Source organism: Micromys minutus (assembly GCF_963924665.1).
Source record: "Micromys minutus genome assembly, chromosome: 5".
NCBI lineage: Eukaryota > Metazoa > Chordata > Mammalia > Rodentia > Muridae > Micromys > Micromys minutus.
Genome location: NC_137974.1, coordinates 81,389,121 through 81,404,026, shown reverse-complemented (window position 1 = coordinate 81,404,026; position 14,906 = coordinate 81,389,121). Strand labels below are relative to the sequence as shown.

Sequence of the window (14,906 nt, the reverse complement as noted above, 5' to 3'; positions counted from 1 at the left end):
GGCAGCTCCATCTTGTGTGGGTTTGTGTAGGAAACATCAGCTGTGAGCACAAGGGTCACATTACATCCAGAAGTGTGACCTCTTCTGAGATGTTTCCTTAGCCCTGTGGGGGCCGGGGGGGGGAGAGGGGGATAAAGAAGTCTGGTCTAGGACTGAGAAGCCATCGGTGTTTCGACACACATGATAGCGTGATGTCTGGGAGGTTTTGAAACAGTCATTTGTTATATTGAAATAGAGAATGTTGGCGGTCTTGGAATAGAAGGGGAGAGAGAAGGGGGGTAAAGGGAGGGAAGAACAAAGGAAGGAAGGAAAGAAAAGAGATGGGGGAGGACAGGAGGGAGGAAAAGAAAACAAAGAGCCTACCCAGGGTGTCTGGGTGGTGGCTGATGAGGAGGTCTGACACTGAACCCCAGGAGCCCACAGAAGCAGCCAGCACAGCTGCGCATGCCTATAAACCCAGCATTAGGGAGCAGAGACAGGTGATCTGGCTGGCTCACTGGCCAGCAGCCTAGACAAAACATCAAGCTTCCAGTTCAGCGAGAGACCCCGTCTCAAGGCAAAAAGCCGACAACAATGAAGGAAGATACCTGGCATCCTGCCTTCTCCTCCACATGGGAGCTCCTATGTGCAACAGACATGCGTGCGTGAACATTGTTCATGAGCGCACACACAACTGCCTGGATTTATAGCTGTCAGCCCCATGTTCTAGAAAGGTAGTCGAAGTGCTAGATTTCTGGCCTCCTCTGAGTCACCCAGGGATGAGGAATCTGGACCCCGAGTACTAAGACCTGGTTTCTGGACCGCACGTGGAGAAACACTGCTTTAGGAATGGCAGCAGCAGCCAGAGAGCAGATATATCAAGGCCAGGCTGGGCTGGAGAGCAGATGGCCTAAGTGGGCTGTCACGGTGAGAAGCTGCTCAGGGCTCTTTCTGTTGGAAACACCGACAGCCAGGCCGGTGAGCTTTGTGAAACAGCCTCTTCCTGATGCTTGGTCACCTCAGCATCTCCCACAGACCAGAGAACAGTGTGCCCTGGGACAGGGCATAGGCAGCATCCGTGAAAGGAATCCTTGAGCGTCACCCTCAGCACTCCTGCCCTGAGTTCAAGAGTCCTCCAGAAGGGGTGTTGATACAGCTCGCTGTAAACACCGAACTCACGGTGTGCGTTCCCCCAAGCTCAGGTTCGGGTGCTCGGAGTTCAAGAGCATCTCCAACTCCCCAGCCCTCAGTGTAAGTCTTGGTAACAACCAGGGGTATCACAAAGAGGGAGCCACCCCCAGGAGGTGTTCACTACTGTGTGAGGCTCCCTTTAGGATGGTGGCTGAGCACAACCACCTGCCCTGAGGAAGGGTGCCCAGGAGTTCAAAGGAGCTGCTGACCCCCACGAGCCAAAATCTTCAGAGACCAGCAGGTTGCTGGGCTCAGTCAGGTGCACATAGGAACTGAAGAAGCCAGGGGTGGGGTGTGAAATTCTGGTCCGGAAGCTGCCAGCATCCCACGGCAGGACTGAGAAGACCGTTAAAACAGAGAGAGATTAAAAAGTCTCAATTCAGTGTGGTTGGCTTTGCATCAAAGCGTGTTCATTGGGACGCGTGGCAGCCCATTCTGTTCTAAGGAAATCTTTCAAAGGTCCTGGAGAAATCACTTCAAATAGAATTGTGATGTGCTCTGGCCCTCCCTTGCTAGAAAGCTTCATGAGGAGGGTCCGCATGCTTTCTGCCCACCCTTTCCCCTTTTGTTCTCCCCTGAAATTTGTCATTCAGAAATGGAGCCAGTGACCCTTATCTTCCTGTCAGCCCAGGATTCCTGATGCAGTGAAACTCTCTTCGCAGCTCAGGCACCACAAATCTAACAGGACGGGACTCCATTTTATTTCAGGGAGCTGCGACTCAACAGACGAAGGTTCTAGAAATACATAATGACATTAGTCTGATCATAGATGCTATTTTTATTGAACATGACAATTTAGCTCCTGACTGTAACACAGAACCCCCACGAATGATATGCTTGGGCAATGTATTAAAGCCTAAAGCCCTCTGTTTGTAGCAGACCATTATCATTGTAACAGAATAAGAGGGAAAGTTCCAGAAAGAACACCACAGGACTGTGCTAACAGAGTAACTGGGACTGCAACTTCATTTATGTGTCAGAGGATGCATTTTATTTTAAAGAAGTAACCATGGCACAAATCACTTGCAGTGTGAAAGTCATTCGCCAATAAAGACGGAGCCGATGGGCTCACCTGTGTCTCCATTCAGAAGATGTCCGTTCTGGGAGCAAGAGCTGGCGAACAAGTACTCCTGTAAGCTGGTAGGTCTGTGTCCCGAGGGGCGGGTCTCATATCAGTGGCGACTTAATTCGCCTGTGATGTGGTCATTACGGGGTACCACCCCCTTCCTCTCAGATGGGGAGAACCAACATTCCTCCGGGGCCTGAAAATGGAGGACCACCCTCAGTGCTGGTGCCAGACCCCCTGGGACTGCTGTCATTCATCTTCTGAAGTGAGGGTTTCCCCCTTGAGGGAAGGGACCAGAAAGGGAAGCAGAGCCCTGGCTTCTCTAGGAACTGGATCTGGGAAGTACTGCAGGTGCTGGCTTCAGGAATACGGGTGTCAGTGTCAAGGCTTTGGGAACAGTGCTGCAGTCGTAAGCAGAGGCTGCACAAGCTCGAGGGTCAGACCCCACTAGCTAAGCAAAACTGCGCAGAGGCACAGGTCTAGACTCTCAGTGCCAAGGTGGCTGGAGACAGGAGGATCTCTGGAGCTCACTGGCCAGCCAGTGTAGCCAGTCAATCTACGACACCCTATCTCAAGGATAGATAGGAACAAACACTCAGTGCCCTCCTTGGGCCTATGTAAGCATGCACAGGTACAACACACACACACACACACACACACACACACACACCACCACCACCACCACCACCACCACCACCACCACCACCCACAACAACTACAACCCTCAAATATAGGGAGTCCACAAGATGGCTCAGTTTGCTTACCACCAAGCCTGACAACCTGTGTTCAATCTCTAGGACTCACACAGTGGAAAGCGAAAGCCTCCTCTGGCCTCACACATCATCTCTGCCATACATGTTCCCATATACATGAACATGCATGAATATGACCTCACACATGTGCTGTGCCACACATGTTCCCATATACATGAACATGCATGAATATGACCTCACACATGTGCTGTGCCACACATGTTCCCATATACATGAACATGCATGAATATGACCTCACACATGTGCTGTGCCACACATGTTCCCATATACATGAACATGCATGAATATGACCTCACACATGTGCTGTGCCACACATGTTCCCATATACATGAACATGCATGAATATGACCTCACACATGTGCTGTGCCACACATGTTCCCATATACATGAACATGCATGAATATGACCTCACACATGTGCTGTGCCACACATGTTCCCATATACATGAACATGCATGAATATGACCTCACACATGTGCTGTGCCACACATGTTCCCATATACATGAACATGCATGAATATGACCTCACACATGTGCTGTGCCACACATGTTCCCATATACATGAACATGCATGAATATGACCTCACACATGTGCTGTGCCATGCACATTCCCACATACACCCACAAGCATGGAAAAATGCATGCAAAAATCCTTTAAAGATTTTAAGGGTGGAGCATAAATAAAGACACTGGATGTCTCTCCCTTTCGGCCACTACACAAGCATGTACGTGTTCGCAGACACATAAGTACACATTGCACACCCTCAATAGTTTAAGTGATTTAAGTGAACTGGCAATGTATGCATTACCACAGCAAACCTGAAGCTCCATGGGCTGTCAGAAGTTGTGCTGATTCTGTGCATACAGCAAGGCAGGGGTGGGGGAGCCTGGATACTGTCACGCCAGAGCTGTGACAAGAATGGCCCCAGAGAACAGATCCCATGGGATGACTGTGAAGGCCCGATGGAGGAGCTAACAGCCATTGCCTTCCTAGGTGGTCTTTCTTGCTGACGAATACTGTAACTACTGTCGAGACATCTTACAGAATGTGAGGAACCAAGAACTGGAGAAGGTAGGCTTTCATCTGTGAAATACAGGCGCTGATGACCAGCTGTCAACCACTTAACTCCACGGGACCCCTCCAGGGCTAGCAAAAGCTAGCCCATTGCATCCAACAGCTCATCGAGTAACTGTATGGTCACCGGTGAGTTCTGTTCTGGAAAGTGGTCTTGCCTCAGATCGGTCGTTTGGAAATTCTCCCATACAGGTGTCACAGCACTTGAAGAAGAGATTCAGCTGTGCCCAAGTAGAGTATGGGTTTAATGCCCACCTTTTCCCCAGCAATGCCCGCCACAGTTTATCAACACAAGCAGAGAAAAGAAAAGGACTTTGAGGCGGGTGATCCGGCACAGATGGGTGTTGTAGATTTGATTGTAGAACCGGTGACAGAGTTCATTGACACACCACCTACCCATAGGGTGACGCTCTGAGGTCTCCTCGCTGCACAAGGAGGGGTGTAAGCTGTCTGTGGGGGACCCATTTTTAAATTAAAGTTTATCTAGAATATTGTGAGCATGACACACCTGAGGTCCGAGGACAGTTTTCAGGAGCTGTTTCTGTCCCGCTGGCATGTGGGAATCCAGGACAGAACTCAAGAAATCCTGGTCGGCGGGACACAGTGAGCCATCCCGAATGCTTTACCCTTCTACATGTGAGATAAGAATCCGGGGAAACAAGGGCACGTTAAAAGGAAGCTTTCCTGATGCTGCTGGTATCTAAGCACTTCAGCTCTGAGTGACGAGGCACTCCGCCTGCTCACACGAGCCGCGCAGCAGTGTGACGCATTTGGGAGTGGGAGAGACCACTGTGCCCATCTTTGTCTCTGCAGCACTGTGAGGCCAAGCCCTTCACGGTTTCCTTCATGTGCTCAGCAGATATTTGCTCCAGTTCTGGGGCTAGGGAGGCATTTTCCACAAGGCTTGAGGAATGTGTAATTTGGTAATGAGGACAACACAGTAAGGCTGACGCGTCCTGCCGTTGTCCATTAGTCACCCCTTCCCGACCGAGGTGTTAGTCAGCGACTGTTAACTGTCACAGGGTACCCGAGATAAGAAGCCTAAATGCAAGAATATTCACTTTAATCTATGGTCTGGGGAATTTCGGCCCATGTCTGGTTGGCACTGACTGCTATTTTGCATCTGTGAACAGGCAGAATATGAAGGTAGGGACCCAGCAGCAGAACAGGGTGTTCCTCCAGGGTGAGACACTGAGAAAGAGGAAGAGCCCGAGGTCTCACAATCCTCTGAAAGGTCACAGCCCCGGTGGCTGGGATGCTCCCTACTAGGCCTAACTCTTAAATGTGCCACCACCTCCGAATAGCATACCGGCCAAGGACCAAGCCTTTAACCAGCAGGCCATGGGGAAACATTCTAGATTCAAACTATAACAGTTATTATAAACAAAATGCCTGGGAAGGGCTTCTTTATAAAGGAAAAAGAAGTTTATTTTGGGTCACAGTTTTAAAGGTTCAAGGTCTTCAGGACTTCATCTTGTGATAAGCTTTCTTGTTGACAGCCTACCTAGATCAACATAGCAACTTGTGTGTGTGCATGTGTCTGTGTGTGTCTCTGTGTGTGTGTGTCTGCCTGCCTTCCCATCTGTCTGTTTTTTTTTTATAAAGCATCCAGTCATCAGGCCTCTACCCCAGTGCCTTCTATAATCCAAGACAGTTCCCCAAAGGCCCTGGCTCTCTAAACACTGAGATCTCCGTCCGCCACAGTGGTATGAAACCTCTGCGTATGCCCCATGGGACAAGCCATGGCAGGCAGTACAGTTAGTTAGACTGTTCTGAGGGCCCAGAAAGAGAGAGCAGAAGATGAGAACCCCCAACGCAGGCCATCATGCGCTTCCCAGTGGCAGTAGGGACAAACAGGCTGAGAGGTCAGGACTGGGGATGAAACGGGTTCCAGGAAGAGCCTGCAATGTGGAGACAGCAAGCTGTTCCCCAACATGACATAATGAATGAGCCCTTACCTGGAGGGGATGATGGGGCAGGCTAGACCAGCAGGGTTTCTGTTCGCCACACAAAGAGCTCCAACCCTTTGGGAAAATAGGGAATGGTCACCATCCTGAACGTGTCTGGACAAAAGTTTCATCATGGTCAAAGTGAGAAAGGACAGTGTTCAGTCCGGGCAGTCACGGGCACCAGGTAGAGGGGACACACTGGAGAAACACAAGAAGCAGGGGGGCGGGGCTTGGAACGAGGGTCACCAACCAGACTGAGTGGACGGTTTTCCTGACTCGACTTGGACAAGGCTCTCAATGGTCCTGACACAGATCCCAAGTTGTGGTCCTCATGGTGGCTCTTGCTGCCTTGACAGGAATCACTTCCTGCCCAGAGTTCCTGGATGCCTCGGGATGTCTCTGCCCATGCAAATCCCACAGGACAGGAGTCTTATGCTGGAGAGATGGTGGCTCAGTGGTTAAGAGCACTAGCCACTCTGTGGAAGACCTGAGGCCAGTTCCCAGCACCACCATGCTGGCTCACAACCACCTGTAACTCCTGCTCCAGGGCTTCTCATGCCTTCTTCTGACTTTGTAGGCACACACACACACACACACACACACACACACACACTTAATAATAAACTTTCAAAGAAGGTGGGTGGTCTTTATTAACTGGCCACTGCCAAATCTAGTTCAAAATCGGAATCTGGAAACAGGCAGATAAAACAGAAAAAGAAGGAACCGGACTTCTGGACCCTCAGTGTGTTCCCTAATTGATCTCTGAGAAGGGCTCAGAGCGTCCCAGCTGGCGCTGAGGAGGTGGGCCAGAGGTGCAATACTGTTACTTTTCTTTTTGAGCTGGAAAATGAACCAAGTGATGGATCAGTCAGTCAGTCAACGAGCTTTAATTCTCAACCCTTGGTGAGGCCCCTGAAGCCTTCATTTTACTATAATCAACCAGAGCCCCCTGGTGGCCGCAGACAGCTTTCCCCTTAGGAAACACTCTCAAGGAAATAGGTGTCCTAGTGTAAGAAAGGCAGGGTGGGCCCTTTTGGTTGCTAAAAAGAGGCGTTCCCTCTGGAGAGATGGCCCAGAGGTTAAGAGGGGTGACTGCTCTCCGAGAAGACTCAGGTTCAATTCCCAGCACCCACTTGATGGCTCACCACTGTCTAAAACTCCAGTCACAAGGGATTCTACACCTCACACAAACCTAAGTGCAGGCAAAACACCAGAGCACGCGTAGTAAGAAGAGACATTTCCAAACACAGCTTGTGACGCTGATATCACAACTTCGCATGCCCTGGTGTGGGCCACTATGTAGGGGTGAGGCCCCCAAGGCGCAGGTTTCTGATGATGCATTCTGTCACATTAGGTGGAGGATTTAATCACATCCTTCTGGAAATCTCTGCAGCAAGACACGGTCATGCTCCTGTCTCTGCCTGACGTGCGCCAACTCTTCGGATGCTATGACATGCAGCTATATAAGGTGGGTGGGCCCTTGATCCCCCTGTGCATCCCTTCCAGAAACAGAGGCTACTGCTGGTTAGAACACCCCCCAGTACACACCTGAACACACACAAGCCCAGAGCAGTGTCCTAATACACACCAGCCCAGAACAGCACACCCCAATACACACTATCTATCTATCCTGTCTCTTGGAAACAGGATCCCTTGATGTAACCAAAGCCGGCTTTGAACTCACAATCCTCCTGCCTCAGTCTCTGGAGTACTGGGATTTAGGTGTTCCCAGGCCAGTCTTTTTAAAAGGCATTTTCCGGGAGCTGGAGAGATGACTCAGTGGTTAGGAGCACTGGCTGCTCTTCCAATGGACTCAGGATCGATTCCCAGCACCCACACAGCAGCTCCCAACCTTCTGTAGTTTTAGATCCAGGAAATCTATGTCACACATGCAGCACACGGCCATGCAATCAGGCAGACGCTCATACACATAAATAACACCCAGAAAAGAATGCAGAGCCACGGGTGATCTCTCTTGGGAGCTACCACTGCCAAGCTTGCTCTGCTCCGGAACTCCCAGTCTCTGGAGCAGACACGGGATTTAGGAGGTCAGACGGACAGTGGTTCTGTGGTGAAATTGTCTTTGATCATCAGAGTCCCACAGGTTAGGTCTTAGGGAGTTGGTGTTTCTAGTTTGTCACCACAGACAAAGAGTAATAGGGCTGACGGGGCTCTTAAAACTATTGGTTCTGACGCTCTTTGTTAGCCAGAGTGGGCGTGGTGTTTGCTTTGTTTTGGCTCTGGGTTTTGTTCTCTTACTTTAACTGAATGGGGCTACAGTGAGGTTGTGCCTCAGTGGCATAGTATTTGTGTGGTATGCAGAAGGCCTTGGGTTCCATTCACAGAATCTGGGGCACAGATTCTGGGGTGTTGGGGAGATTCCATTATCAGTATCTTAAGAAGTCGAGTTTCCAGTTGTGGCACACCAGCGTGGCAGGGTGTCCTGTACTGGAAGAGTGACTGCCTTCGGTCATTAGTGACGTCCCTCAGGCCTTGCCTGTCTCTAGGTCACCTGTTGGAAGCCAAGCCACTCTGCCTGCTTCTTCCTCTGCAGGGCCTGGAGGACATGCTGCTCCCTGACTTCCTGGAGGACGTCAGTATCCAGTACCTGAAATCTGTCCGGCTGTTTAGTAAGAGATTTAAACTGTGGCTTCTCCGTGCTCTGCAGGGGTTTCCTGCCATCTTACAGATCTCCAAGCTCAAAGGTAGGGTTCCACACAAGGCACAAATTCTGTACGGTGAGGATGAATGCTGCCACTCGGCAGCTCTGGGCAGTGGTCACTTCAGCACAGTACAATGTTTTGTTTCTCACCCATGAAATGGAGCAGAGTCAGGCCTGTCTTGGTGACTTTGTCTTTGGTGCCTCTGATGGGTTCTGGGGCTGAGTCACACCCAGCAAATAGGGCCTTGGGAGTGTCTTTCTCAGTAGCTGTCAAATGAATAACTGAGTTCCTTCAAGAGGAGAGTGTGAGAGAGAGAGAGAGCAACCATCCCCTTCCCTCCAGTCCTTGGATAGTTTTCTCAAAGAGATGAGAAAATCAGGGTATTTGGAGATGTTGGGTGAAAACTCTAGACCCATTGGAATCCCTATCCTAGTTAGCTCAGACTGAGGTAACATATCGTTGCCCTGGGCAGCTCACAAGCAGCCGAGATCTATTCCTCGCTCGCTTCTGAGGAATGGGTATCATACAGTCCAGACGTCCAGCATGGGTATCATACAGTCCAGACGTCCAGCATAGGGCAGTGGCAGATCCAATCAAGCCCAGGCTTGTTTTCTCGAATTAAGGGAGAGTCGGGGACTCTTTTTGGGTTCTCGGCTCTTTAAGAGCACCAGTCTCTTCAGGAAAGTTCCAAGTTTGTGAATAATTTACTTCCAGGCACCCCCCCCACACACACACTACTGTCACTGGGGGGGGGGGTTGATGCTTCACGGAGAGAATAAGAGGAACGCCAGCCGCCCCACATATGTCCAGTCCTGAGGCTAGAATTTGACAAGTCTCTGCCACACCGGCTTATATTGGTCATGTGGCTCCGAGTGGAGCCCCTAAGCCATCGGGGAAGGGGCCAGCAGATGGCTGATAAGGAGGAGACACAGACTGAGGCAGGACAGCGTAGCACCAGTAATGGTCCTGTATGTTGTCCTTCACAGAAGTCACTGGATTTGTCAAAAGGCTCAGGAGAAAGACATACCTTTCCAACATGGCAAAGGTACGTTGCCGTTCCCCATCACACCCTGTCCCTTGCCCTGAAAGGTTCCAGTCACCTTGGTTACCAGGTCCTCCGTGAACGGTTATCACCCAGAATTCCCTGGGTTCTCAGATGGTCGTCAGGCCATCTCTGGTCTGCAGCGAGTAATGTGTCCATCTAGCAGTGACTATGGATGGTCCTGGGTCTCACCCCATCGGGGTGTCATATTTAGGCTCTAAAATGACCCTGCTCTGGGCCAGTCTCTTCTCTTATAACTCCCTGAAGATACTTACTCAAGGCCCCAGTGCTCTTTCCTCCTCTGGGAAACAGAGATGGCCGTGGTTCAGGGACATCCAAGTGTCTATTCTATGAAGTCATGAAAGGCAAAGGTTTCTGTCGTCCCCACATGACTGCTCGGTAAATCAGTTCCAAAAGGTTAAATTCATGCTTGAAGGTCCCCAAAAGAAAGCACAAAGGCAGGGCTGGGATGTAGTGATACAGTGATTACTTGTCATGATCAGGCACTCACTCAGACCCGTGTGTAGTGACCTCAGAACAAGGAAAGAAAGAGGGAGAGAGGGGAGAAGGCAGGTTTCTGACCCCATAGCTGTCCACCTAGGCTCAAGAATGATGTGATAAGATACTGTTTTCTTTGCTTCCACTCTCCCTTCTAGAGTAACCTGGGCCTGGGTGGGGGTGCTGAGGAAGAGGAAGCTTGAATGTATGCAGACTGAACATGTCATATCATTTGAGATCAGATGTTAGTGGACACACCCACAGTCACCGTTCCGACCCCTCAACAATCACAGGATGCTCTGTGATGTCCAGGTGGGATTAGCAATGGGAACAGGACAAATTGATCCTTATCCTCCTCCCCCCCACCCCTCCCCCGTGTTCTTAGACAATGAAAATGGTCCTGAAGAACAGCAGGAGAGTCGGCCTCTTGAAGTCAGACCTCCGGGCCATCATCAGAGAAGGCATTCTGGATATTTCGATGAAGGTCCTGGAAGGTGACTCAGAGCATGAAGAGGAGTCAGAGAGCCACACAGAGATGAAATGTAACCCTCCTTCACGCTCTCCATTTGGGGCGAGCACGGCCATCTCTAGGAAGGGCTCACTACAGCAGACAAGTGACCCAGTTGAATGTGCTCACACTTGACTTCCTGTAGAGGGCGACAGGCAACCCAGGAACTCCCCAACAGCACTGGTTCTCAACCTTCCTAATGCTGTGACCCTTTAATACAGTTCTTTATGTTGTGACCCCAACCACAAAATTATTAACTTCATAACTGTAATTTTGCTACTGTTCGACCCTCGAGAGGATCATGATCCACAGGTTGGTAACCACTGCCCTGTGGCATCTGCTCCCAGAGCCTTCCTGAGTGTCAGCATGTCAGTGCCAACGCATGTGTGAGGAGCAGGCACACACAGATGAGGCCTCAGTATTGCTGCTTGACAGCATCTCTTTGGGACCTCCCCCCCCCGGGGGGGGAGTGTAGAATTCTAACACTGCGCAGTATGGGGGTCAAACTGCCCACCACAGCGTTACTCCACAAACAACTGATATGGAGATACTCTTTTTTTTTTTTTTAAGATTTATTTAATGTTTATAAGTACACTGTAGCTGTCTTCAGACACACCAGAAGAGGGCATCAGATCCCATTACAGATGGTTGTGAGCCACCATGCGGTTGTTGGGAATTGAACTCAGAACCTCTGGAAGAGCAGTCAGTGCTCTTAACCGCTGAGCCATCTCTTCAGCCCGTGGAGAGCCTCTTGACATTCGATGATAGTAATCGTTTTCCAAGGAAGGGAAGTCTCTTTTCTCTAAATAGGCCCAGCTTCTGGTGACACACTGTGTTTGAGGGACAAGTCAAGGACAGACAAGTAATTGAAGAACAGTCTCAGAGCGCCGTTAAGGATGGGAATTGGGGGTTACCAGAAGGTAGTGATAATGCCCAGGCTCCACTCCTGGCCAGAGTGCCCAGGACAATTTAGAAACATCTCTCTCTGCAGACATAATCCCTTTCCAGTCCGTACAGCCCTGGCTAAAGCTACTTGCAAAGATGCACACTCCTTCAGTGTCCCCTGTGCCTGTCTTAGGCCACACAGAGTGCTACTTCCACACGGCAGCACTGAATTTTTCATGACCCAATTCCATGACACATGGATTCTGTAACAAACACCACCTACAAAAGAATCTTTACTCTGACTTTGAAGTAGAGTTGACCTGGCCATGGCTGTGCTAGTAATTAGGGTACTGAGAGACATCGTGCTTTTGTAAGAGTGTCCGCTAACTCCTATTCACTTGTCACATGTGTCCCTTGTCCCTAAGACCCTGGCTTTCCCAATCCAGATGCCCCCTGGGATGTTCCAATTCCTCAGCCGAACAAATCTCAGGGCTCTGGGCAACCGTTCCCAAAGGTAGGAGGATCCTCACAGTGTTCCCTCCGAGGGCACTGGCTTCCTTTGAAAACCTGAGGGAGTCGAGTCACCAGTTCTTGCCACCCCCTGCCCTTCCTGCAGAGCCTGGTGAAGACACATGGGCCCTAGATACCTATAAGCTTCCTCTTGTGCTGCCCAGAGCATGTGTCTGCCCACTGCCAGCCCTGTGTATCTCAGAGAGGATGCAGAGTCCGGCCAGTGCATTACCAGCTGCCATTGGCACCTGCAGGCCCGGTGTTTCAAAAGCCAGGGGGCCACAGGGCCTGCGGGTTTCATAAAATCCACTTGCTGGGCATCTGCCCTCAGGAGGGAAGACTGATCCTTGTTAGTCATCCTCCAGCGGCGCTACTTGGGACACCCAGACCTGACATCATGCACAGGCTCACACACAGGCCCGGGGAGGGGGTTCCACCTGTGTGTGTACATAACCCAAGGCAAGGCACTTACTGCCTTTGATGCCCCCATCATTTAAGTGACAGTAACGAGCCAGCTCACTTGTGAGGCTGTCAAGGACAGATGAGGTCATGTCTACAGAGCACAGTGAGCTCATCTGAAGCCAGACTCCATGTAATTGCAAGGTGGGGCTATTGTCTCAGGACACGTCCTCCCATTGCAGCAAGTGGTGGAGACAGGACTGTGTCCCCAGGCAAGAAGGCAACCCCAGGACAGCTCCATCCAGAGAGCTGCTCCCTTCTGTTCACCATGAATGTGGGGTCCTGGGAACCCCCTTTGCACTGTTCTTCAGGTCTGTCCTTGAGGTGTCTGACATGAGCGCCTAGCTCACATGATTCTGTTTGATTTCACTGTTTCCTCACAGGCTTAGGCTGTTTAATTTCTTTGCTGGAGACCTCAACAGATCTTGCTGAACTCCTGAACTGTGTGTCTTCGAACCTCCAAGTGCTTGTCTTCCAGGTATAAAATTTTACAGGAAAGAAGTGGGCGTTGATTCTTCTAGCTAAATTACAGCCTCGGGTACCCAACACTTATCTCTATGACTCCGGCCTTGATGACCATAGAGGTGGTAAACTCAGCTCACAACTCAGCCTTTGTTTCCAAAGAGTGTAGGCCTTGGGAGAATCCCTTTAAAGTTCCGTCTGTCCCTGGGGGCATCAGAAAGAGGTTGGGAGTATGGGGGTGGGGGAGACAAGGAAGTCAGGGTAGTGTAGGTGTTAGCATAGGAACATCAGCTCTCACCTCTCTAATATGGCCTAAAATGGAGAAGAGGTGGCATTGTGTGTGTGTGTGTGTGTGTGTGTGTGTGTGTGTGTGTGTGTGGTGTTTGAGTAAACGTAGGGTTCATACATATGTGAGTGTGTGTATATGTATGTGTTTGTGTGCACATGCGCACACATGTGTATGTGTCTGTCTGAGTGTGTGTGTGTGTGTGTGTGTGTGTGTGTGTGTGTGTGTGTGTGGTGTTTGAGTAAAGGTGGGTTTCATACACATGTGTGAATGTCAAGTGTGAAATGGGAGGAAATAGGGAACACGTTGTGCATGTATGCATATTTGGATAAACAGGGGAATGTTAGAATATGGGGATGTGTGTGTACAGATGAACACAGGTAGGTGTGCACATAAGGATTTGAAAGGCAGGGAGGGCATGTGCTGATGGTGTGTGCACCAAGCAGACTGTTGGGAAAGGAGGGAAGCTCTGCCTTTGGGAATAGCAGTGTCCATCCGGGTGTTTAACAGACAGGTCCCAGTGAAGTGGTTTGGGGAGGAAAAAAAAAAAAGAAACATCAAAGAGTGGGCGTGGCAGTTTATGCCCTTAATTCCAGCACAGAGGCAGGGGGATCTCTATGAATCTGAGGCCAGTCTGCTCTATAGAGCAAGTTCCAGCACAGCCATGACTACATAGAGAGACCATGCTTCAAAAAGAAAGAAAAGGAGAAGGAAGGAGGGAGAAATGGAGGAGGGAAGGAAAGATGGGAAGATGGAAAGCTGTGTGAGGTCAGTGGTCCAGCATCTGCCTAGAGTGTGTGAGTCTGAGTGTCAGTGGATGTGAGGGGATTGCTTCCCTGGCAAGTGTGCCTCTAGGGACTCCTTTCACTGGGGTCCCAGGAGTGACCTCATTACTGTCTAAGTGGACGGCAAACTGTGAAGAGCCCAGGGCACCGTGGAGAAGCTGCAGCGCCACGCCCCTTGTTGAGCAGGGGGATAGGGCAGGGGCAGCTCAGAGCTTTGAGCTGGAACTGAGATGCAATCCAGGCACCTTCGAGGTGACAAAGAGGGCTTGGAGAAAGCTTGGGATCTGCAGTGGCCCACAAAAGGCACACAGCGTGTGTATGTATTGGCTGAGAGGGAAGGGCAAAGATGTGGGGACGAGAGTGCAGGCAGAGATGAGCCTGTGAAGAAGGACTAGACACTGCGGGCCAGAACTGAACCCTGGGCCTGAGACCTGGAAAAGGGCTTCAGACACCACCTCCCCGACCCTCCCTGTCTAGCCTTCTTAGTAGCTCTGACCAGGATCTGCATCTCCAAGGGATGAGCCAGAAAAAAATGCCTAAGGAAATGGCTTTGACAGAAATCCCTTTCCAACTGATCTTCCTGTCCTTTGCTTCTTAAAAGATAACCACCCAAGTTATGTGAGGAGGGGGCACAATGATTGAGAAGCTGGGGCAGGGGCATCATGAATTTAAGTCTAGCCTGCACTACATAGTCGGACCCCGTGGGAGAAAAAATGTAATAACAACAGGTCCAGATTCTGTACTGGACAGTGATTGACAAGGCCTGTCATCGACAC

The 14,906-nt window shown here is 50.4% G+C and overlaps 1 protein-coding gene across 1 annotated transcript in view; it reads left to right on the top strand.

Moving 5' to 3' along the window:
- RFX8 (regulatory factor X8) overlaps positions 1-14,906 on the top strand; it is a gene marked incomplete at both ends in the record, with an annotated part of 51,924 nt that overhangs the window by 27,489 nt on the left and 9,529 nt on the right. Inside the window, 7 exons of the mRNA XM_080916780.1 lie at positions 2,200-2,310; positions 4,003-4,080; positions 7,387-7,500; positions 8,587-8,737; positions 9,682-9,740; positions 10,621-10,777; positions 12,981-13,075. Coding sequence (XP_080772906.1) covers positions 2,200-2,310; positions 4,003-4,080; positions 7,387-7,500; positions 8,587-8,737; positions 9,682-9,740; positions 10,621-10,777; positions 12,981-13,075 — 765 coding nt within the window. The remainder of the gene's footprint in view (positions 1-2,199; positions 2,311-4,002; positions 4,081-7,386; positions 7,501-8,586; positions 8,738-9,681; positions 9,741-10,620; positions 10,778-12,980; positions 13,076-14,906) is intronic.